General features: G+C 36.5%; 1 protein-coding gene across 22 annotated transcripts in view; it reads left to right on the forward strand.

The window, feature by feature from the left end:
• The window catches only part of MPDZ (multiple PDZ domain crumbs cell polarity complex component), a 180127-nt gene that overhangs the window by 70986 nt on the left and 82735 nt on the right, over positions 1 to 26406 (forward strand). For all 22 annotated transcript variants that reach the window (XM_063649516.1, XM_063649522.1, XM_063649524.1 and 19 more), the window contains 7 exons: positions 2287 to 2470; positions 3273 to 3344; positions 18571 to 18680; positions 21496 to 21642; positions 22505 to 22669; positions 24501 to 24686; positions 25812 to 26021. In XM_063649516.1, the coding sequence (XP_063505586.1) occupies positions 2287 to 2470; positions 3273 to 3344; positions 18571 to 18680; positions 21496 to 21642; positions 22505 to 22669; positions 24501 to 24686; positions 25812 to 26021 (1074 nt within the window). The remainder of the gene's footprint in view (positions 1 to 2286; positions 2471 to 3272; positions 3345 to 18570; positions 18681 to 21495; positions 21643 to 22504; positions 22670 to 24500; positions 24687 to 25811; positions 26022 to 26406) is intronic.

Consider the following 26406-nt stretch of genomic DNA (forward strand, 5'->3'; position numbering starts at 1 on the left):
TGCAGCCTTTTGAACCTTCTGGGCTCAAGTGATCCTCTCAACTCAGCCTCCTGAGTAGATGGGATTACAATCATGTGCCAGTACGCCTGGGTAATTTTTCTGTTTTTTATTGAGACAGGGTTTCAGCATGTTGCCCAGGCTGGCCTCAAACTGTTGGGCTCAAGCATTCCTTCTGCCTCAGCCTCCTAAAGTGCTGGGATTACTAGGCATTAGCCACTGCGCCCAGCCTTGATCTAGATCTTATAATTTTCACATATTTACTAAGTTAGTAAACGTCTGAATTACAAGATTTAGATTATAAAATCCAGATCTTTTCTAACTTAGTGAACATTTGAGTGCCTAATATGGCCCCACTATGCTTGGAAGAGCATTACACCTACAGTCATTTTATAGTCATTTTGCAATTCTAAGGAATATTAATGACTTTGAATTTCAGCATTAAATTTATTGCTCTGCTTTTTCAAATTGTTTTTACTGTGATTTTATGAATTAAACAACATGTTGTTAAAATTTATATTTATCTGCCTCAGAATATAATTTGCTTTACAAATAAGTTTTTGACCTATGAGCCAATGGCTCTATATTTTAATATCTATAGTATGGACAGCGCCATGTTTTGATGACACTACTATAAGGAAAAATGATACAGAGCCTGTCCTTGGAGCATATAGTCATAAACCGCATAATAGCAGAAAATGTAAAATTAAAATTCTGAAAAATGCTATGAGGAAGAATGGGTAAAAGGGGGCTTTGACCACAGTCAAAGACATCAAGGTAGTTTATTATGAAAACAACTATTGAACTGAGATATAAAGCAATTATACGTGTTTTCTAAGTAAGCTATTGAGAAAGGGCATGGTCTAGAGTGGGCTATCCAGAGAGTCCAGGCTGAGGTAACAGGACTTGCAGAGACTCCATGGCTGAAGAGAGAACTGCAAGTCAGAGGAATGGAAGTGAGCCCTCTGTGGCTGAGGGGCAGAGAGTAATGGACAGCATCATGAGAGATGAGGTTGGGGCTGGTGGGAGGTGGGAGCAGTTGGCACAGGCCATTCTAAGCCACGCTGAGAATTTGGAGCCTTGTCCTAAGGAGTTTTCTGTAGAAGAGAGGGTTGGGGAGATATGATCATATCTATATTTTGGAAAGATCACTGGGACATTTTTGAATGTTTTGTCATTTGTGAAAAGGGGAAAATCAAATGTATTTTTTTGAAAAGGCAAATAGGACACTTTTTTTCTTTCTTTTTTGAAAGGCAATATAAATATGACCTTGCGATACATCAGTGCACTCAGTGAGCACATTCATCACTGTCTTCTATACCTTTTAGTCCTGCATAGTTCTGGTTTCCAAACTTAACTGTGCATTGAGATCACCTGAGGAATATAAAAGCATATTTAGAAAGGAGTAGAAGTGGGGCACAGTGGCCCGTATCTGTAAACCCACCATTTTGGAAGGCTGAGGTGGGAGGATCCCTTGAGCCCTGGAGTTCAAGACTAGCCTCAGCAACATAGGGAGACCCCATTTCTACAAATTTTTTTAAAAAGTAGGCCAGGTGCGGTGGCTCACGCCTGTAATCTCAGCACTTTGGGAGGCCGAGGCAGGCAGATCACGAGGTCAAGAGATCGAGACCATCCTGGCCAACATGGTCAAACCCCGTCTCTACTAAAAATACAAAAATTAGCTGGGCATGGTGGCACGCACCTGTAGTTGCAGCTATTCGGGAGGCTGAGGCAGGAGAATCACTTGCACCTGGGAGGTGGAGGTTGCAATGAGCCGAGATCGCACCACTGCATTCCCTCCTGGTGACAGAGTGAGAAAGAAAAAAAAAAAAAAATTAGCCAGGTGTGATGGTGTGTGCATGTGGTCCCAGCTACTTGGGAAGATGCGGTGAGAGGATCGCTTGAACCTAGGAGGTTAAAATTGAAGGAAGCCATGATTGTGCCACTGCACTCCAGGCTGGGCAATAGAGTGAGACCCTGTCTCAACAAAAAGGGGAAAAAAAGGCATAGAAGCCCGTGTCCTACCCTAGAACTAGTGACTCAGTTTCTGGATATGGTACCCCAGAATCTATATTAAAATAAACAGAACCCTCTCAAATGATTCTAGTGCATCCCTGTTAATACTGGTTCCCAAAGAGATATTAGGGTCTTACTGTCCATTCCCTAATAAGGTGAATACTTATTCTCTATTCTTTTCACACTAACAAACTATACATACACATTTTGTGAACTGGTAATACAAATATCCATTTATTTAACATGTAACATGCTTTTTTTTTTAAATCACAGGTAGATGGCACAAACCTTCAGGGTTTTACTAATCAGCAAGCAGTAGAGGTATTGCGACACACAGGACAAACTGTGCTCCTGACACTAATGAGGAGAGGAATGAAGCAGGAAGCCGAGCTCATGTCAAGGGAAGACGTCACAAAAGATGCAGATTTGTCTCCTGTTTATGGCAGCATAATCAAAGGTAATCCTAGGTTAATCTGATTTTTAGTTAGACCTTTATATTGTCTCCGATTTTTTTTAAATTCCAAAGTAACTTACTATTTCAGAATGGTTCTTAATTATTCAGAATGCTTTTTACCCTCAACTATTCATTATAAACCAAGGCGAGAAAAGAAGTTTAATAAAGTCAGGATTGACTGGAACCAGCAATGTGTTTATAAACTATAGAGTAGGCTTCTGAATAGAGCAGATTTCTTTCTATCCTATTCATTGTCACCATTTCTCAGTTGGAAACAGGCAGTCATTTACCTTTATGTTTCTGCCTTACTTCTGGATGTCATTGCAATGTTCTCACTTTAGGGGGATGCTTTTCTGCCTGGATTATTTATGTGACCTTCATAAAAATTCTAAATGCCCAGCCTTTCCTTGAAGGAATCGACTTTAATTCCACATTTAGAAATGTCATTCTTAAGCTGTTGGTACATGAATATGTCTGCAAATTACTGAAACCCCTGTGTAGCTCAGGGGTTTATTGGTAGAAATCAGGCTTTTGGCTGAAAAGTGCTGTTGCATTTCTAAAATTGTTGACCATTATGATATTTATGCCATTTATACATATTGCACTGTTAAGAGACAGAGGGGCAAATCACAGGAGAAATGCATTCTTTTCCACTAACAGAACTTGCCTTTAAGTACATATTGAGAAGTTTATCTCTAAAAAACAGACTCTCATGTAGGAGTTCAAATAAATATACTGGGTTTAGAAAAATTCAAGTACTTGATTATACTAAAGATAAAATTACTAAAATATTTTTATCTTTAAGAAAATTATGAAAAAGATGAAGATTCTCTATCTTCGAGGAGAAACACCAACATATTACCAATTGAAGAAGAAGGTAAACACCTGGAGCCAGCTTATTATGTACTTCATTATTTATCTTTTTTAGAAATGATTTTTACAAATGTGATTAAGCCTCTATGGATATATTGTAAGTTACTGAAAAAAAATTCAAAAAGTGATGTTTGTAAATCCCTATTTATAAATGTGACTAAGTGGTCTTATGGATTAAAACATTCCATTTATAGCGAAATTATACTTTTGTTTATCGTTCACTTACACTTTCTTGCTGAGTCAATCTATTCTTACTTCCATATTTTTTTTGACCAGAACTCCTTAGGAATTAACTGGTTGTATATGTGGTTCTAATTTAATCTCTTTGTTTCTATACAGGCAACATAAACTAACAGTAATAAAATTATAAAGTATTTAAAAATAAACACAGGAGAATCGTTAACACATAAGCTCTTGGGAATGAGACTATTCAATTTTCGGAGGCTTTTTATCACTTCTTAATTTTTCAGGGGTTCCAAGATTTAATATTGGGAAGTGGTTTGGAAGGTAGTTGGAGAGAAATTATCATACCTTCTGGGAATTCTCTCGCTATAAACTTAGGATCCATTAAACTATTTTTAAAAATTTAGAGTAGCATTATTATTATTATTTGTATTAGAGACAGATTTCGCCATGTTGGCCAGGCTGATCTCAAACTCCTGACCTCAAATGATCTGCCCACCTTGGCCTCCCAAAGTGCTGGGATTACAGGCGTGAGCCACCACACCTGGCCAGTAGCATTATTTTAATACATAGTTTTGTCAGAATGTTGCTGCACTCTTTTTATTCTGTTGTGCTGTGTGCTTCCTTTACCTTTCAGATTGCTTTAGGTACTTGGTAACTTAAACTCACTGAACAGAATACAAGACTGATCTCCCTCCATTCATGTGAATATAATTATACCAAAGCTTTGTTGTTTTTTTAACATATCTGTTCCTTCATTATTGGATTTTCTGCTGAAAATTTTGAATGAGCTTTACAATTTTAAAGGGATATTTATGTTTGCAGAGATACTCCAGAAGTTAGATCTATAGAGTTCACATGTACTAATAACATTCTGCCATTTTTACACTAGTAAGTAAAGAAATTATTTAGGCTAAAGTGAATATCAAGAATTGTAGGAAAGGATAAAATTGTTTAGAGCATGATACTTGTGATATTAAGTGGGCATGGGTGTGGGAGTTGTCTCCAAGGCACAGAACCATCTATTTTGCTTTGGTGAAGGTAGCTAATGAGAAATCCCTCTCTCTCTCTCTCTCTCTCTCTCTCTCTCTCTCTCTCTCTCTCTGTGTGTGTGTGTGTGTGTGTGTGTGTGTGTGTGGCAGGATACATGGGGGTGACTATAGACCTAGAATCAGGAGTCCCAGAATCTTTTTTAAACAAAGCAGAAGCTTCTAAGTGATTTTCATGCATCTGCCCTAGTACTAGTCCTCAGACAAGGGGTAAGATATTATTGCCTCTTCCACAGATATTTTACACATCGTGCCAGCCTGGACAAGTCATTTGACTTTCCAGCAAGATCAGAGGTTTAGACTTTATGATTTTTAAATATATGCCTGAAATCCAGTCTTGGGGCAATTGTGAGAAGGTGAGAATGGAGAGTTTTTCTGCTGAAGGTTGGTTGAATATGAATTGCAGACTGTTTTTATCAGCAGCACGATTCCCCACTTTCTCCATTCATAATCTCACCCGCTTAAATCACTGTCTAGCTGTGTAAACACAGCAGACTTAGAAAAAGGGAGTGTGGAAAGAGATAGGACTCTGAACTGACCCTCCTATTTCTCTTGCAGAATCAGTTCAAAGCTTCCCTGTAGTCTGTGTTCATCCTTGCATAGTTATTTCTCTCTGTACTGAATTTGTTTATTTGCTTTTATTATTTTTAATTGACTTATAATAATTGTACATATGTTTGGGGTACAGTCTGGTATTTCCATACGTGTATACAGTGTATAATGATCAGATCAGAGTAATTATCCTATCCATCACCTCATAGATTTATTTTTTCTTTGTGTTGGGAACATTCAACACAACATCTTGCTCCTCTGGCTATTTGAAAATATGCAGTAAATTGAAGAGTGACATCAACAAGATGGCAGATTAGAAGTTCCTCCCACATCCTTCTTCCTATATACATACAACTAGAAACTATCAAAGACAAAAATACCACCCTAAGTTCACCAGAACTAGAGGGAGAAGCAGAGAAACTTCCTGGGCCTACAGAATTGAGATGAGCCATGACTGATAGAATAAATAGTATTTTAGGCTGAGCTGCAACCTTCCTCAAACTGGCATAATGCCATTCAAAGAGAATTTCCTTAGACCCACAGCTCCCAAGATGAGAGGAGGAAATTGGAGGTAGACATTCAGTCTCTCCACTGATCTGGTAATCTTTCACTGGAAATACACCTAGGTCCCATTCCCGTGAACCACTGGGAGTTCCAGGAGGGCTAAAGCACTTGGGGTGAATTGGGAGCAAAGACAGAGGCACTGATCACAGTGACTGGCATGTATCTTGGCAGGTATTCTGCGCTCTGATAAGTGGGTACACCATGTTGAAGATGCTGGCTGGTTCCATGGTGCTGCTGGGGTACAATCTGTGGGAAGATCCTGTCCTTAGTTGGATTTTCCACAAAATCCTGGTGCTCTCATGGAGCCATCACCTGGCCTAGAAACAATTGAAAGGTTGGGATTAAGTTTTGATGCCAGCTTAAATCTTCCCCAGACTGGGGACCCATAGCAGGACAACAATAAAATTCTAGGGCAGTGTTTAATTTTCAGTGCTCACTGTAAGCCTCCCCTAGAGGAAATAATAGCAAGTCAAGGAGTTAGTTCCAGGGAAGTGTTTTAGTTCCAGTACTCATGTAAATCCTCCCCAGAATGGGAAAAAACAACAGCCCAGCATTTAAGTTCTGATACTAAGTAGTAAATCTCTAACACCACCAAAGAGCACTTGCGAAAACTGGAAGAGGTAGCCAACTCCTCAAATGAACCATCATCAATGTAAAAATACAAGGATTGTGAGAACATGGGGAAATAGGATACCACCAAAAGAAACCAACAAAGCTCCAGCAATGGACGCAGAAGAATTGAAGATCTATGAAATGTTGTACAGAAAATTCAGAATAATCCTGTTAAAGAGGTTCAGGGAATCACAGGAAAATACGGATAGAAAACAAAATGAAATTTAAAAAATAATCCAGGATCACAATGAGAAATTTGTTTCACTGTATCTTTTATTTTTATCTTTGTATCTTTTATTTTTATCTTTTATAAATAAAAGATACAAACCTTAGAAATAAATAATACAGTAAGCCAAAATCTCATTAGAAAGTTTTGATTGAAGCAAATTTGATCAAACAGAGAAACTTAGTGAGCTTGGAGACAGACCATATGAAATAACCCTATCAGAGGAGCAGAAAGAAAAAAGAATTTAAAAGAGTGAAGGAGACTTACGAGAATTGTGGGATACCATCAAGTGAACTAAACTTCTGTGTAATAGGAATTCCTGAAGGAGACCAGAGAGAAAAAGGCCTAGAAAGCACATTTAAGGAAATAGTAGCTGAAAATTTCTCAAATCTGGAGAAAGACAACACCATCCGGCTACAGACTTAGAGGTAACCAACTATATTCAGTACAAAGAGGAAATCCCCAAGTCACATCATAATCAGACTAGCAAAATAAAAAAAAAATACCGAAAGCATCAAGAGAAAAGAAACACCACATTCAAAGGAGCCCCAATATTGCTATATTGCTTTCTAGCGAAGTAATGGAGAAAGATATTTCATGCAAATGGGAACAAAAATGAAGAGCAGGAGTAGCTATACTTATGTCAGATAAAATAGGCTAAGTGAAGAACAGTAAAAAAATGAAAAGACAAGGTCATTATTTAATGAGAAAAGCATCAGTAGGTCAATACAGCAAGCAGATATAACAATTGTAAATATATATACACCCAACATCAGAGCACCCAAATATATTAAAAAAATAAACCTGAAGGGAGAGATTTACTGTAATATGATAATTGCAGGGGACTTCTGCACCCTACTTTCAGCAGTAGACAGATTATCCAGACAGAAAATCAACAGTAAAACATCAGTTAGACTTCATTGTAGACCAAATTGACCCAATAGACATTTACAGAACATTCCGTCCAACAGCTGCAGAATACACATTTTTCTCAACAACATATGGAACATACTCCAGGCTAGACCATATATTAGGTCACAAAACAAATTTTTATAAATATTAAAATATCAAAATCATATCAAGTATCTTTTCTGACCATAATGGAATAAAACTAGATATCAATAACAGAACAAACAATTGAAAACTCTACAAATTCATTGAAATTTAATACTATGCTTCTGAACAGTGAATGAGTCAATAAATTAAAAAGGAAATTTAAAAATTTCTTGAGACAAATGAAAATGGGAACACAGCATACCAAACCTATGGCCTACAGCAAAAGCAGTTCTGAGGGGGGGAGTTTATAACAACAAATACCTACATCAAAAAAGAAGACAGACTTCAAATAAACAAACCAATTATGAACCTTAGAAAAGCAAGAACAAACCAAACCCAAAGGAGCAGAAAGAAAGAAGAATAATTGTAGCAGAAATAAATGGAATTGAGACGAAAATACAAAAGAGTAAGAAAACAGAAAGTTGGTTTTGTAAAGGTAAACGAAATCATCAAGTCTTTCGCCATAGTAACTAAGCCAAAAAGACGACCTAAAATAGATAAAATCAGAGACAAATAGGAGACATTATAAATGATACTATTGAAATACATAGGATTGTTAGAGACTATTATGAACAACTACACACCAGTAAATTAGAAAACCTAGAAGAGATGGATAAATTCCTGGACACAGTCTACCGAGATTATAAGATTAAACCATGAAGAAATAGAAAACTTGAACGGACCAGTAACAAGATTGAGTTGGTAATAAAAAGTCTCTAATTAAAGAAAATCCCAGGACTTAACACTTCACTGCAGAATTCTACCAAACATTTGAATAACTAATCCAGTTCTACTAAACTATTCCAAAAAATTGAAGAGGAGGAAATACTCACAAACTCATTATTTGGGGCCAGCCTTGCCCTGATTCTAAAACCAGAGAAGGACACACAACGAAAAGAAAACTACAAACCCTTCATGAACATAGTTGCAAAAATCCTCAACAAAATACTAGCAAACCAGATTCAACAACACATTAAAAAGATCATTAATCATAATCAAGTATGATTCATCCCAAGGATGCAAGGATGTTTCAACATATGCCAATCAGTAAATGGGATACATCAAATAGATGCTGAAGAAGCATTCAATAAAATTCAGCATCCCTTCATGATAAAATCTTTCAACAAACTAGCAATAGAAAGAACATGCCTCAGAATAATCAAGGCCATATATGAAAAATCCACAGCTAATATACTGAACAGAGAAAAGTCCAAAGACTTTTCTCTAAGATCTGGAACAAGACAAGGATGCTCACTTTTACCACCTTTTTTTCAACATAAGTACTGCAAGTCCTTGCCAGAGCAATTAAGCAAGATAAAGAAATAACGGGCATCCAGATTGGAAAGAGATAAGTCAAATTGTCCTTATTTGCAGATAAAATGATCCTATATTTAGAAACCTAAAAAATTCACCAGAAATAGTTAGAACTGATATATGAATTTAGTGAAGTTGCAGGATACATACTCAACATAAAAAATAAGTAGCATACACCACAGCAAATAATCCGAAAAAGAAATCAAGAAAGTGATCCCATTTACAACAGCTACAAGAAAAATAAAATACCTAGGAATAAATGTAAACAAAGAAGTAAAAGATTTCTGCCGTGAAACCTACAGAACACTGATGAGAGAAATTGAAAAGGACACAAAAATATGGAAAGATATTCTATGATCATGGACTAGAAGAATTAATATTGTTAAAATATCAATACTACCAAAAGATATCTATATATTCATTGCTATACCTATGAATATACCAATGGCATTCTTCACAGAAGTAGAGAATGGTCATGGACCAGAAGATTTAATATTGTTAAAATATCCATACTACCAAAAGATGTCTATATGTTCAATGCCATACCTATGAATACACCAATGACATTCTTCACAGAAGTAGAGAATGGTCATGGACTAGAAGAATTAATATTGTTAAAATATCCATACTACCAGAAGATATCTATATATATTCAGTGCCGTACCTGTGAATATACCAATGACATTCTTCACCGAAATAGAGAAAACAACCCTAAAATTCACATGTACCCACGAATGACTCCTAATAGCCAAAGCAGTCTAGAGCAAAAAGAACAAAGATAGAGGCATCACACCAACAGACTTCAAAATATGTTACAAAGGCCTGTCCTAAAACACACACACACATGCAGATTAAAGACCTAAATATAAGACCTGAAGGAAATGTTAGGAAAATGCTTCAGGACATTGGATTTGTCTGGGCAAAGATTTTTTATGTAGTACCACAAAAGCACAGGCAACCAAAGCCAAAATGGACAAATGGGATCACATCAAGCTAAAAAGCTTTTCTGCACAGCAAAGGTAACAATCAACAATATAAACAGACAACCCAAAGAATGGGAGAAAATATTTTCAAGCTACCCATCTAATTAATAACCAGAATATATAAAGAGCTCAAAAAACTCAATAGAAAAAAAATCAAATAATCTGATTAAAAATGCACAAAAGATCTGAATAGACATTCCTCAAAGGAAGACATACAAATGGCCAATAGGTATATGAAAAAATGTTCGTCACTGATCATCAGAGAAATGCAAGTCAAAACTACAATGAGATATCATCTCACCCTAATTAAAATGGCTTTTATCCAAAAGACAAGCAATAATGAATGCTGACAAGGATGTGGAGAAAGGGGAACCCTCATAATGCTGTTGATGGTAATGTAAATTAGTACAGCCACTAGGGAGAGCATTATGGAGGTTCCTCAAAAAACGAACAGTTTAACTTACCTGCACATTGCGCACATGTACCATAAAACCTAAAGTATAATAAAAAAAAAAAAAAAAAAAAAAGAACAGTTAAACTACCATATGATCCAGGAATCCTACTCGTGGGTATATATTCAAAAGAAAGGAAATCAGTATAGCAAAGAGATATCTGTACCCCTATGTTTATTGCTGTTCTGTTCACTATGGCTAAGATATGGAAGCAACCTAAGTGCCAATCAACAGGAGAATGGATGAAGAAAGTATGGTATATATACACAATGGAATATCATTCAGCCACAAAAAGAATGAAATTTTGTCTTTTGTAACAACATGGATGAAACTGGAGGACATTGTGTTAAGTGAAATAAACCAAGCACAGAAAGACAGATACTGCATGATCTCACTTATAAGTGGGAGCTTAAAAAGTTGATTTCTGGACATAGAGAGTAGAATGACCAGAGGCTTGGAAGAGTTTGAGGAGGGGTAAGGTGAAGAGGTATTGGTTACTGGGTACAAAAATACAATTAACTAGAAGGAATAAGTTCTAGTGTTCAACAGCACAGTAGGGTGACAATAATTAATAACTTATTGTGTATATCAAAATAGGAAGAAGATTTGGAATGTTCCCAACACACACAAAAAATACAATAAATATTTGAGGGAATGGATATCCTAATTATCTGTATTTGATCATTACACATTGTATGCGTGTATCAAAATATCACATATACCATATATGTACAATTATGTATCAATAAAATATTTTAAAAAGAGAATATAGTTAATCATAGTCACCCGATAGTGTTAGAATTGCTCAGCATGGTGGCTTATTGGTGTAATCCCAGCTACTCGGGAGTGTTACTGAGACCAGAAGTTTGAGACCAGCCTGAGCAACATAGCAAGACCCCCCCATCTAACTTAAAAACAAACAAATAAACAAACAAAAACACTGGAACATAGTTCTTCTATCTAGCTGTACTTTTGTATCTGTTAACCTCTGGACTGAATTTAATTTTGAGGAAGTAACACTTACTTGGGGAGGCTAGTCTTCAAACTAAAAAAAAATATATATAGTTTATTGTTTACAGTCTTTTAAGGAGAAAACAATCATCTTATTAGCTTAAAGCATAACAGACCTACAAAATATGCCTGGAATGAAAGCTCCTGGATATTCCCACTAAAAGAGGAGGGAACTAATAAGAAATCTGAATTTTTTAGCACTTTTTAAATTTGAAATTTGAATGCTAAAAAGGATATTGAAGTTTAATTTAGAGAATAGTGCCTAATAGAGATTTTAAAAAGACAAATCTTATGAGTAAGAACTGTTATGAAATATGGAAATCTTTGACTATGACTTTAAATTTCTCAACCAGTTTCTTGTTTTAGGTAAGCATTTTAAATTCAGTATTGTTTACATAATTTGTTTAGTGTTTTTCTTTCCTTTTAAAAATTTCTCTTTTTGTAAATTATTGAGATACCCAAGTGGGTCCCTGACCCCTGACCCCCGAGCAGCCTAACTGGGAGGCACCCACCAGCAGGGGCAGACTGACACCTCACACGGCCGGCCAGGTACTCCAACAGACCTGCAGCTGAGGGTCCTGTCTGTTAGAAGGAAAACTAACAGAAAGGACATCCACACCAAAAACCCATCTGTACATCACCATCATCAAAGACCAAAAGTAGATAAAACCACAAAGATGGGGAAAAAACAGAGCAGAAAAACTGGAAACTCTAAAAACCAGAGTACCTCTCCTCCTCCAAAGGAACACAGTTCCTCACCAGCAACGGAACAAAGCTGGACGGAGAATGACTTTGACGAGCTGAGAGAAGAAGGCTTCAGACGATCAAATTACTCCGAGCTACGGGAGGATATTCAAACCAAAGGCAAAGAAGTTGAAAACTTTGAAAAAAATTTAGAAGAATGTATAACTAGAATAACCAATACAGAGAAGTGCTTAAAGGAGCTGATGGAGCTGAAAACCAAGGCTCGAGAACTACGTGAAGAATGCAGAAGCCTCAGGAGCCGATGCGATCAAATGGAAGAAAGGGTATCAGCCCTGGAAGATGAAATGAATGAAATGAATGAAATGAAGCGAGAAGGGAAGTTTAGAGAAAAAAGAATAAAAAGAAACGAGCAAAGCCTCCAAGAAATGTGGGACTATGTGAAAAGACCAAATCTACGTCTGATTGGTGTACCTGAAAGTGATGGGGAGAATGGAAACAAGTTGGAAAACACTCTGCAGGATATTATCCAGGAGAACTTCCCCAATCTAGCAAGGCAGGCCAACATTCAGATTCAGGAAATACAGAGAACGCCACAAAGATACTCCTCGAGAAGAGCAACTCCAAGACACATAATTGTCAGATTCACCAAAGTTGAAATGAAGGAAAAAATGTTAAGGGCAGCCAGAGAGAAAGGATGGGTTACCATCAAAGGGAAGCCCATCAGACTAACAGCGGATCTCTCGGCAGAAACCCTACAAGCCAGAAGAGAGTGGGGGCCAATATTCAACATTCTTAAAGAAAAGAATTTTCAACCCAGAATTTCATATCCTGCCAAACTAAGCTTCATAAGTGAAGGAGAAATAAAATACTTTACAGACAAGCAAATGCTGAGAGATTTTGTCACCACCAGGCCTGCCCTAAAAGAGCTCTTGAAGGAAGCACTAAACATGGAAAGGCACAACCGGTACCAGCCACTGCAAAATCATACCGAAATGTAAAGACCATTGAGACTAGGAAGAGACTGCATCAACTAACGAGCAAAATATCCAGCTAACATCATAATGACAGGATCAAATTCACACATAACAATATTAACTTTAAATGTAAATGGACTAAATGCTCCAATTAAAAGACACAGACTGGCAAATTGGATAAAGACTCAAGACCCATCAGTGTGCTGTATTCAGGAAACCCATCTCACGTGCAGAGACACACATAGGCTCAAAATAAAAGGATGGAGGAAGATCTACCAAGCAAATGGAAAACAAAAAAAGGCAGGGGTTGCAATCCTAGTCTCTGATAAAACAGACTTTAAACCAACAAAGATCAAAAGAGACAAAGAAGGCCATTACATAATGGTAAAGGGATTAATTCAACAAGAAGAGCTAACTATCCTAAATATATATGCACCCAATACAGGAGCACCCAGATTCATAAAGCAAGTCCTGAGTGACCTACAAAGAGACTTAGACTCCCACACATTAATAATGGGAGACTTTAACACCCCACTGTCAACATTAGACAGATCAACGAGACAGAAAGTCAACAAGGATACCCAGGAATTGAACTCAGCTCTGCACCAAGCGGACCTAATAGACATCTACAGAACTCTCCACCCCAAATCAACAGAATATACATTTTTTTCAGCACCACACCACACCTATTCCAAAATTGACCATATACTTGGAAGTAAAGCTCTCCTCAATAAATGTAAAAGAACAGAAATTGTAACAAACTGTCTCTCAGATCACAGTGCAATCAAGCTAGAACTCAGGCTTAAGAATCTCACTCAAAACCGCTCAACTACGTGGAAACTGAACAACCTGCTCCTGAATGACTACTGGGTACATAACGAAATGAAGGCAGAAATAAAGATGTTCTTTGAAACCAACGAGAACCAAGACACAACATACCAGAATCTCTGGGATGCATTCAAAGCAGTGTGTAGAGGGAAATTTATAGCACTAAATGCCCACAAGAGAAAGCAGGAAAGATCCAAAATTGACACCCTAACATCACAATTAAAAGAACTAGAAAAGCAAGAGCAAACACATTCAAAAGCTAGCAGAAGGCAAGAAATAACTAAAATCAGAGCAGAACTGAAGGAAATAGAGACACAAAAAACCCTTCAAAAAATAAATGAATCCAGGAGCTGGTTTTTTGAAAGGATCAACAAAATTGATAGACCGCTAGCAAGATTAATAAAGAAAAAAAGAGAGAAGAATCAAATAGATGCAATAAAAAATGATAAAGGGGATATCACCACCGATCCCACAGAAATACAAACTACCATCAGAGAATATTACAAACACCTCTATGCAAATAAACTAGAAAATCTAGAAGAAATGGATAAATTCCTCAACACATACACCCTCCCAAGACTAAACCAAGAAGAAGTTGAATCTCTGAATAGACCAATAACAGGAGCTGAAATTGTGGCAATAATCAATAGCTTACCAACCAAAAAAAGTCCAGGACCAGATGGGTTCACAGCCGAATTCTACCAGAGGTACAAGGAGGAGCTGGTACCATTCCTTCTGAAACTATTCCAATCAATAGAAAAAGAGGGAATCCTCCCTAACTCATTTTATGAGGCCAGCATCATCCTGATACCAAAGCCTGGCAGAGACACAACAAAAAAAGAGAATTTTAGACCAATATCCTTGATGAACATTGATGCAAAAATCCTCAATAAAATACTGGCAAACAGAATCCAGCAGCACATCAAAAAGCTTATCCACCATGATCAAGTGGGCTTCATCCCTGGGATGCAAGGCTGGTTCAATATACGCAAATCAATAAATGTAATCCAGCATATAAACAGAACCAAAGACAAAAACCACATGATTATCTCAATAGATGCAGAAAAGGCCTTTGACAAAATTCAACAACCCTTCATGCTAAAAACTCTCAATAAATTAGGAATTGATGGGACGTATCTCAAAATAATAAGAGCTATTTATGACAACCCCACAGCCAATATCATACTGAATGGGCAAAAACTGGAAGCATTCCCTTTGAAAACTGGCACAAGACAGGGATGCCCTCTCTCGCCACTTCTATTCAACATAGTGTTGGAAGTTCTGGCCAGGGCAATTAGGCAGGAGAAGGAAATCAAGGGTATTCAATTAGGAAAAGAGGAAGTCAAATTGTCCCTGTTTGCAGATGACATGATAGTATATCTAGAAAACCCCATTGTCTCAGCCCAAAATCTCCTTAAGCTGATAAGCAACTTCAGCAAAGTCTCAGGATACAAAATCAATGTACAAAAATCACAAGCATTCTTATACATCAATAACAGACAAACAGAGAGCCAAATCATGAGTGAACTCCCATTCACAATTGCTTCAAAGAGAATAAAATACCTAGGAATCCAACTTACAAGGGATGTGAAAGACCTCTTCAAGGAGAACTACAAACCACTGCTCAAGGAAATAAAAGAGGATACAAACAAATGGAAGAACATTCCATGCTCATGGGTAGGAAGAATCAATATCGTGAAAATGGCCATCCTTCCCAAGGTAATTTACAGATTCAATGCCATCCCCATCAAGCTACCAATGACTTTCTTCACAGAATTGGAAAAAACTACTTTAAAGTTCATATGGAACCAAAAGAGAGCCCGCATCGCCAAGTCAATCCTAAGCCAAAAGAACAAAGCTGGAGGCATCACGCTACCTGACTTCAAACTATACTGCAAGGCTACAGTAACCAAAACAGCATGGTACTGGTACCAAAACAGAGATATAGATCAATGGAACAGAACAGAGCCATCAGAAATAATGCCACATATCTACAACCATCTGATCTTTGACAAACCTGAGAAAAACAAGAAATGGGGAAAGGATTCCCTATTTAATAAATGGTGCTGGGAAAACTGGCTAGCCGTATGTAGAAAGCTGAAACTGGATCCCTTCCTTACACCTTATACAAAAATCAATTCAAGATGGATTAAAGACTTAAATGTTAGACCTAAAACCTTAAAAACCCTAGAAGAAAACCTAGGCAATACCATTCAGGACATAGGCATGGGCAAGGACTTCATGTCTAAAACACCAAAAGCAATGGCAACAAAAGCCAAAATTGACAAATGGGATCTAATTAAACTCAAGAGCTTCTGCACAGCAAAGGAAACTACCATCAGAGTGAACAGGCAACCTACAAAATGGGAGAAAATTTTCGCAACCTACTCATCTGACAAAGGGCTAATATCCAGAATCTACAATGAACTCCAACAAATTTACAAGAAAAAAACAAACAACCCCATCAAAAAGTGGGCGAAGGACATGAACAGACACTTCTCAAAAGAAGACATTTATGCAGCCAAAAAACACATGAAAAAATGCTCACCATCACTGGCCATCAGAGAAATGCAAATCAAAACCACAATGAGATACCATCTCACACCAGTTAGAATGGCAATCATTAAAAAGTCAGGAAACAACAGGTGCTGGAGAGGATGTGGAGAAATAGGAACACTTTTACACTGTTGGTGGGACTGTAAACTAGTTCAACCCTTGTGGAAGTCAGTGTGGCGATTCCTCCGGGATCTAGAACTAGAAATTCCACTCGACCCAGCCATCCCATTACTGGGTATATACCCAAAGGACTATAAATCATGCTGCTATAAAGACACATGCACACGTATGTTTATTGCCGCATTATTCACAATAGCAAAGTCTTGGAACCAACCCAAATATCCAACAATGATAGACTGGATTAAGAAAATGTGGCACATATACACCATGGAATACTATGCAGCCATAAAAAATGATGAGTTCATATCCTTTGTAGGGACATGGATGAAATTGGAAATCATCATTCTCAGCAAACTATCGCAAGAACAAAAAACCAAACACCGCATATTCTCACTCATAGGTGGGAATTGAACAATGAGAACACATGGACACAGGAAGGGGAACATCACACTTCGGGGACTGTTGTTGGTTGGGGGGAGGGGGGAGGGATAGCATTGGGAGATATACCTAATGCTAGATGACGAGTTGGTGGGTGCAGCGCACCAGCATGGCACATGTATACATATGTAACTTACCTGCACATTGGGCACACGTACCATAAAACCTAAAGTATAATAATAATAATAATAAAAGAAAAAAAAAAAAGAAAAAAAAAATTATTGAGATACCAATTATAGGCCTTTATTTTAATGTATAGCCTTAGTTTTTTATTATTTCTTTATATTTTCTCGTACATGGAGTTATATATATTATTTGTTGATTTCATTTGTTTGATTTTGTGAAATAATAGCATAGTCCTTTTTTCCCCTGATGAACTAAATGAAAATAAAACAGACAACATTGAAGATGACATCTCTTTTTTTTTCTTTATTTTATTTTATTTTTTTTTCTTTTTTTTCTTTTTTATTATTATTATACTGTAAGTTTTAGGGTACATGTGCACAATGTGCAGATTAGTTACATATGTATACATGTGCCATGCTGGTGTGCTGCACCCATTAACTCGTCATCTAGCATTCGGTATATCTCCCAATGCTATCTCTCCCCCCTCCCCCTACCCCACAACAGTCCCCAGAGTGTGATATTCCCCTTCCTGTGTCCATGTGTTCTCATTGTTCAATTCCCACCTATGTGTGAGAATATGCGGTGTTTGGTTTTTTGTTCTTGAAATAGTTTACTGAGAATGATGATTTCCAATTTCATCCATGTCCCTACAAAGGACATGAACTCATCATTTTTTATGGCTGCATAGTATTCCATGGTGTATATGTGCCACATTTTCTTAATCCAGTCTATCATTGCTGGACATTTGAGTTGGTTCCAAGTCTTTGCTATTGTGGATAGTGCCACAATAGACATACGTGTGCATGTGTCTTTATAGCAGCATGATTTATAGTCCTTTGGGTATATCCCCAGTAATGGGATTGCTGGGTTAAATGGTATTTCTAGTTCTAGATCCCTGAGGAATCGCCACACTGACTCCCACAGTGGTTGAACTAGTTTACAGTCCCACCAACAGTGTAAAAGTGTTCCTATTTCTCCACATCGTCTTAGGCATGGGCAAGGACTTCATGTCTAAAACATGAATGTCTAAAAGCAATGGCAACAAAAGCCAAAATTGACAAATGGGATCTAATTAAACTAAAGAGCTTCTCCATAGCAAAAGAAACTACCATCAGAATGAATAGGCAACCTACAAAATGGGACATCCCTTTTTACTGTAGCATTACCGGAGGACTATGAAGTGAATTCTGGAACTACTCAGAGTCCTTACTCTTTTAAATAAAAATTAAATAATACGTGGGCACTTTAATGGAGGTAAAGATTTAAAATGCATCTGTTAAAAGTGCGTAGTTTCAAACATACAAATGATAGGGTTCTTAATTGAAGTATTAAAATAATTATGGAGATGAGAATAGCCCATATATTGGGTGAAGAGTCTGACTTGATACAGCTGGTTCTGATCAGAGAATCCTTGGTACAGGATGTTAAGATGTGGAGATTTCTGTAGTTTGCTGCTAACTTAATTGCCTTGATTGTTTCAGGGTATCCATTACTGTCAGCTGAGATAGAAGAAATAGAAGATGCACAAAAACAAGAAGCCGCCCTGCTGACAAAATGGCAAAGGATTATGGGAATTAACTATGAAATAGTGGTAGGTTAGCTGACCTTCTTTAATTTTCTAACTTGTAACTGTATTTGAGCAGGCAGTTCGAGGGAATAATAGAGGCAATCATTAGAGTTCCAGAGAAGAATCAAATGTACAGGTCTTTTTTAGACAACCTAAATGTGGTGATCCAGGTAATGAAAAAAATTTAGGTTGGAGAAAGGTATATAGTAACAAAGGAACTGAAATAAATGGGATGAAAGTTTTGAAACTTGTATTTTATCAGTATTTTAATGTTTCCAGTAATAGTATGAATAATATAGACACAAGGAAGGGTTTTTCTGATTTTTAAACCTATGATTTATAGAAAGAATCAAAATAGAATGAGTTTGTTTAAAAATAAAACAAAATTTATCATGACTTATGAGCAGAAATGTAAAAGGACTCTTCTACTCTTTCTTTTCCCCTCCTATGTATTTACCTTCCTGAGGAGGTTAATTCTGCATACTTTTTTTCATACCACTTATGCTGTGGTGAATGTTTTATGTTTATTAATAGCCTGTATATCTAGCATAGCCATTGTGACCTACGATCCCAAAAGGAGGTCTAACAAAATTGATATAAATTATCAATCTTAAGATACATACCATACCAGCAAATTTCACGGATTTCAAAAGAAAAAATAAAATACTATGTTAGGTAGAATTTTTCATATTTCTTGTAATATTTATATACCTCTGGACTAGAAGGGAGAAGATACAGCAGATGACATATGTTAATAACTAGCGTTTATAGCATACTTTGTGCCAAGCAGCAGTGTTCTTAGTATTTCATTTAGTCCTCATGACCATAATCATCTTTTTTTTGTTTGTTTATTTGTTTTTTTGAGACAAGGTCTCGCTCTGTCACCCAGGCTGGAGTGCAGTGGTGCAGTCATGGCTCACTGCAGCCTTGACCACCAGGGCTCAAACTGTTCTCCTGCCTCAGCCTTCCGAGTAGCTTGGACTACAGGCATGCAGCACCACGTCCAACTGATTTTTGTATTTTTTGTAGAGACTGGGTTTTGCCATGTTGCCCAGGCTGGTCTTGGACTTCTGGACTCCAGCAGTCTGCCTGCCTCAGCCTCCCAAATTGCTGGGATTACAGGCATGCACCACTGCACCTTGCTATAATCTTTTTTTTTTAAACATTCAAAATGATTAACAGTCAAATATGAATTGAGTAAGTATAGCTGTTACTACCATTTTAAATCGACTTAAGGAAAAATACATTAAGGTCCATCTTAACAGTGGTTAACATGAAACTTCAGAAATTATTTTCATGGAGGGATAGGGTTAATGTGGCAGGTGTGCATACCTGAGACTGCAGTCCTTTGGGTGGTAATTGAATAATGAAAGAGACCTTTTGACTAGCCATTTTGTTGTAGGCATCAGAGCTCAGACTGAACTTTTTTTTTTTTTTAATTTTACTTTAAGTTCTAGGATACATGTGCAGAATGTGCAGGTTTGTTACATAGGTATACATGTGCCATGGTGGTTTGCTGCACCTATCAACCCATCATCCAGGTTTTAAGGCCCGCATGCATTAGGTATTTATCCTGATGCTCTCCCTCCCCTTGCCCCCACCCCACTACAGGCCCTAGTGTGTGATGTTTCCCTCCCTTTGTCCTTGTGTTCTCATTGTTCAACTCCCACTTATGAGTGAGAACATATGGTGTTTGGTTTTCTGTTCCTGTGTTAGTTTGCTGAGAGTGATGGCATCTAGCTTCATCCATGTCCCTGCAGAGGACATGAACTAATACTTTTTTATGGCTATGTAGTATTCCATGGTGTATATATATTTTCTTTATCCTAAGGCTGAACTTTTAACTGCCTTTGTGCTCATGCTTTCTTGGTGGCATTCCTAGTAATCTGTCAAGTGCAGAAGTGTATGATAAATGAAAAAGGACTAAGATGTTTATGGGCCTTGGCAAGATAAAGGTAGTAAGACATAGATCTGACTTCAAATTGTTTGCTATGTAGCAATACAGCATAAATGAAATCATAAGGGAAGTAGTGTAACAGGACTGACTAATGGACATTATTGGATGGGACATTCTCAGGGGAAGTGATGTCTAAATTGGGTTTTCAGGGGTGAGAAGGATTTCATCCAGTATTAGATTTCAAAGTCAGATGATATCATTTCTGAAACTGACTTCTGCATGTTATCATTAAAATTTGAAAGAGCTCTTTTTAATCAAACTTTTTTTTAGTTCTTTTATCCCTCAGTTTCCTTAACTATAAAATAAAAGGGATAAAGTAGATTGTCTTTGGCATACCTTCTGATTTTAATATTATATTTATTGGATTCTGTGTGAAAATGAACAGCTTTCTAACATTCTTCATTATTTAATGTAACAGTAGGAAATTGGAAGTTCATTCTTTTGTTTTAAGGTTTGATCGTTTTTAAAGACCATTGTCTCTGGATACAGCATAAAACCAGGAATGTGGTTCTAGGTTCTTTGTTTAGATTCAAACCCTTTTCTGCCTGTGCAACTGTGGTCATGGTAACTTTTCTGAACCTCGTTTTTCTACTTGGGAAACGAGAGAAATTGTACCTATTTATGAGAAACAGATGAGATCTATGTAATGGGAGCTTGCGGCTCACTGCTTCCTTTCAGTTTGTAAGTTCATGAAATCAAAAGACACCAGTACTCTTTCAAAGGAAAAGCCCCAAAGCTTTGCAGTTTTACATATGGTTTTTGAAGCTTTGTGAGAAAGATGACCACTTTTGGGTAAACATAAAACATAAAATGTGTGCATGAGTAGAAATAAAAAGAAAGAATATAAAAATTGTGGTGATCTTTTTTTTTTTTTCTTTTCAGGTGGCCCATGTGAGCAAGTTTAGTGAGAACAGTGGATTGGGGATAAGCCTGGAAGCAACAGTGGGACATCATTTTATCCGATCTGTTCTACCAGAGGGTCCTGTTGGACACAGCGGAAAGCTTTTTAGTGGAGATGAGCTTTTGGAAGTAAGGAGCTATGCTATTCCTTCTCCTCCTTAAATAAGACATGGAAAAGCTTGCAGGAGGCTTAATGTAGTGAATAAATTCTCATTTTAAATTTCCCCTCCAAAGGGGACTTGAGAGAAATCTACAGATAAAAACAACCCAAAGCAGAAATTTTGTATCTGTGTGTACATTTAGCTTTAGAACTAATTCATGCCATTTTTTATTTAGGTTCAGAAAACTTTAAAAAGAGTCTTTGAAATTTTTTTTAACATTTATTTAATTTTTAGAATAAGTAACGCATTCACATGTTTAAAATCACAGAGAATACAAAGATAAAGAATGGAAAAGGGTCTCCTTCCTGTCCCAAGTCATCCAGTTCTCATCACCCTTCATTAGGTAACTACTAATATATTTGCTTCTTTGTAATCTGCCAGTATTTTTAATGCATAAATAAGAAAGTTTGAATATATTATTTTCCCTCACTTTTTAAAATACACTAGCATACAATATATGTCATTGTCCAGTTTTTTTTTTACTTTATAATTATACAAAATGTCAAAGTTTTATAATATTCTTCTCCTTGTCCCTTTCATTGTTTGGAAATATTTTTATTTTCTCTTTTTTCCAGACCACTACACTGGCAGATCAAACATAGATGAAAGCTAGTGGTTTTTCTTTGAGTGCTTTAGAAGCTCCAATTCCAACAATACTCTAAACTTGCACATAAATTTAGATGGTATTTCCACAGGTCTCACTATAGTTCTGAGCACAGTAAACTATGGTAATGACTATAGTAAAATTTATATTTAATAAAAAAATTGTGTTCAAAAGAATGTTCATATTATGAAGTGTTGTTTCTTGGACAGTGTATCTTTTTTCACAGGTAAATGGCATAACTTTACTTGGGGAAAATCACCAAGATGTGGTGAATATCTTAAAAGAACTGCCTATAGAAGTGACAATGGTGTGCTGTCGTCGAACTGTGCCACCCACCACCCAATCAGAATTGGATAGCCTGGACTTATGTGATATTGAGCTAACAGAAAAGGTATCAGATTTGCATACATGAGGCTAACTTACGTATATAATGGAAAGGCTAAATGGCTTAAACATTTTTAAGCATTTTTCAATTTGGTATTTGATTTACTCACATCGCCCATGGCTTGGAGGATAGAATTTAAAGTCAGACAAATCTGGGTTTGAATCAGACTTGACACTAGCTGTGGGAAATTGGGCAAATCACTTCATCTTTCTGAAACTCAGTTTTCTCCTTGGTAAAATGTAAGTCATGATGCCTGTCTCAAAAAGTTGCCCTGAAGGTTAAATAAGGTTACGTAATCATGTTAGATGTTAATGCACACTACATACTTGTTTAATTTACTTGCAGTATTTCTATGAAGTAGATGCTCATATTCGTCTCCATTTGCAGAAGAGAAAACTGAAGTATATAGTGTGTACATAGTACATATGTGGTAAAAAATATTTTTAAATAACCTACCCAACTCTGCCTGGCACACAGTTACCACTTAGTGAATGGCTAAAATATGGATGGACACAGCATTTCTGTGTGGATAGGTCTTACTTGTTTACATACTATCCTTTTAAAATACAATAAATTTGGCCCATAATGATACATGTCAGATAATTCTCTGTGACATTCAGGAACTCACATTTTCCTGTTTGTTTATTATTTTTCATTCATTCATATCATGATGTCAAGAAATGGAGCTAATCAGCTTTTCTGAGGATACACAATACATACCTAAAGTTAGGATTATGACTTTGCATAATATGTGGTCTAGTCAAATCTCATTTAAGGTATGTTGAGAGATGATGTTAGGATTTGATTTATATTATATTGAATGAATCAGTACAATGGAATAATTTTGAAAATTTTGAAGAATAAAATGCATAGTTTAATTTTCATATGGGTGATTAGAATAGGGTAGAACAAGAAACATAATTACAAATTTTATAGCACTCAAAGTCTAGCACCCTATATGTATCCATACATGTTTTTATGTGTATAATGGGATTATTACAATAAAGCAAATGGGTGTCATTTGCATCTGTGGTCCTAGGCTATGCAATAATTGATTAGAAGCAAAGATATTGTACAAACTAGAATTTCATCCTCATAAACACATCTTTCTTTAAGTTATGTTCATACAGATGAACCAAGTTGAATTAACCTATATTAACCTAATATTTTGAATGCCTATTTCTGTCAGATGCCTTATAAGTGTTACTTCATTTAGTCCTCAGAAAATTCTATGAGATGGGTAACTCTGGGGCCCAGGTTATGAGTATTGCTCAATGTAATTCAGATTTTAAATATTCAAGCTGCTTCAAGCTGGGGGCAAATCTGATTTCAAATCTTATGTTTTGCCACTGTGTATGTTAATTTGTTAATGAAATAACCATATGCACAAGTCACAGCATTTTAGAACTCTTATTTGTATAGAGTATAGAACTTTTGCATACATCCATTTTCTCTTGTTTTTATTTATCATAAGAATTCCTTTTATTTAATATCAAAATAGCTTTACATTTTTTTCTGACTAGAGATGATTGGAATACTGATGAAAAAAGTGATAGTCACGCACAATCCTGCTGTCAAGATATAACCATTGCATATTTTCATAGACCTTTGAATCATATATTTTTGATGTTTGTTAAAACTTAGGTATTTCTTCCTTTTTAACATCTTTCAATAATTACTACCTTAATTCCTAAAGATTTCATGAAAAGCTGTTGCTACTCTTGTTTGAGGATGTTTTGTTTGGACAGATGCTGGGAATACCCCTTTTCTTGTAGCGTTGGTATGTGTGTCAGCTAATGCAATGCCTCTGAAATAAGAGCTGTCTGATATTATCCAGCCTCATGTAGATCTAGGTGAGTTCATCGGGTCATCAGAGACAGAGGATCCAGTGCTGGCGATGACTGATGTGGGTCAGAGTACAGAAGAGGTTCAAGCACCTTTGGCCATGTGGGAGGCTGGCATTCAGCACATAGAGCTGGAGAAAGGGAGCAAAGGACTTGGTTTTAGCATTTTAGATTATCAGGTAAGTATATACTACTTTTAACAATTTTTAAAGGCATATCGTTGCTATCAAAGAAAAAGCAGATTATGATAGTTTATAACCATCAAAGACGTTTTCTTTTTTCTAGTCAGTCTTTCAAAATAGTGATTTATAGGATTCATTGATTATCATAAAGGATTTCTTTTAACATTGAGTTCATTGAGCTATTTTTATTTCATCTCTTGGAATTGGAAGATACATTTTAGGAATATCATAGTGGGTGTTTTTTCATTATTTGGGAAGTGTTTATGTTATTTTTATTTCCATGTGCTTATTTGTTGACTCATATTTTAATGGTAAGTCATAAAGAAGTAGGTATTTCTTTTGTCTATAACAAGAATGCTAATTTATAATCTGATATTCCAATTAATATTTCTGTTGTTCCAATCATTTGACTAAATTTATGAATATACTTAAATTGGTCAAGTTGGCCTTGTGTCCCTGCTTGCATTGCATTCTTTGCTAAGGGAGGAGATGGTAAAGCCTGTCTGATAGAGTGCTGCTGTTGTTCCTTACTTACACTAAATCAGAAAGCCACCTTGGATGACTCCAGGAAGTTGTGTTCATAGGGCCTGACTCTGGAGCCTTGTTAAAACATTAAGGTTGCTGTGTGTCTGAAAATACTTCACTACCACATACTTTATGGCCTCGCTCTCTGTTCTTTCATTTCAAAAGGATGGGTCCTACCTTCAGTGCACTTATATCTAGTAGTGAGTTGATGTTCCATACAGTAACACCCTATTTAACAAATGCTTTTGTTAATAATTAATATACCCAACATCTGGCCTCCAATAATAGTTATAAAATTTGATAACTTATCAAAGTTAAAATTATAATTTTAAAGTCATCTGTACAATTTAAGAGGTCTACTCAGGAACATTAGGAAGTGAGGGTGCCATTGTTTAAGGTGACTTCTTCCTAAACCCTCTAAAATGGAGATAGCTTTTGTCTAAATAATTAGAAATTTTATATGGATTTTTTTTGGCATGAAAATTTTTAAAGGCACTTGAGACAATTACTCATTTGTTACAATTTAGGGTGGACGACCTGTGGAAGAATTTTCTTTGTAAAATGAGCTGACTCCTCTTTCCTTTTGCCTTCTGTCAGGATCCAATTGATCCAGCAAGCACTGTGATTATAATTCGTTCTTTGGTGCCTGGCGGCATTGCTGAAAAGGATGGACGACTTCTTCCTGGTGACCGACTCATGTTTGTAAATGATGTTAACTTGGAAAACAGCAGTCTTGAGGAAGCTGTAGAAGCACTGAAGGGAGCACCATCAGGAACTGTGAGAATAGGAGTTGCTAAGCCTTTACCCGTAAGAATTCAGATTTTATTGCTTCCCTTTATATTTACAAGCAAAATGGTTCATAGGTCTACTTTTCGCTTTAGGTGTTCTCATGATTGAATCGTGACTTTCAGTACTTTTCATCAATGTGATTACTAGCTCCATTCGTATAAAGATTTAGTTTTGAGTAATATTTAAAAAAAATAAAGGAAAGAAAATAGCCAGGAAGTTTATAAATAAACTTCTAACTTACTGGTCTTTCGTTCACTTTTGACATTGATTGATTGATTGATTGATTGATTGATGGAGCCTTGCTCTGTTGCTCAGGCTGGAGTGCAGTGGCAAAATCTCGGTTCACTGCAATCTCCACCTCCTAGGTTCAAGCGATTCTCCTGCCTCCTGAGACCTCCTGAGT

The sequence above is a fragment of the Pongo pygmaeus genome, chromosome 13 (assembly GCF_028885625.2).
Source record: "Pongo pygmaeus isolate AG05252 chromosome 13, NHGRI_mPonPyg2-v2.0_pri, whole genome shotgun sequence".
In the NCBI taxonomy this organism is placed as follows: domain Eukaryota; kingdom Metazoa; phylum Chordata; class Mammalia; order Primates; family Hominidae; genus Pongo; species Pongo pygmaeus.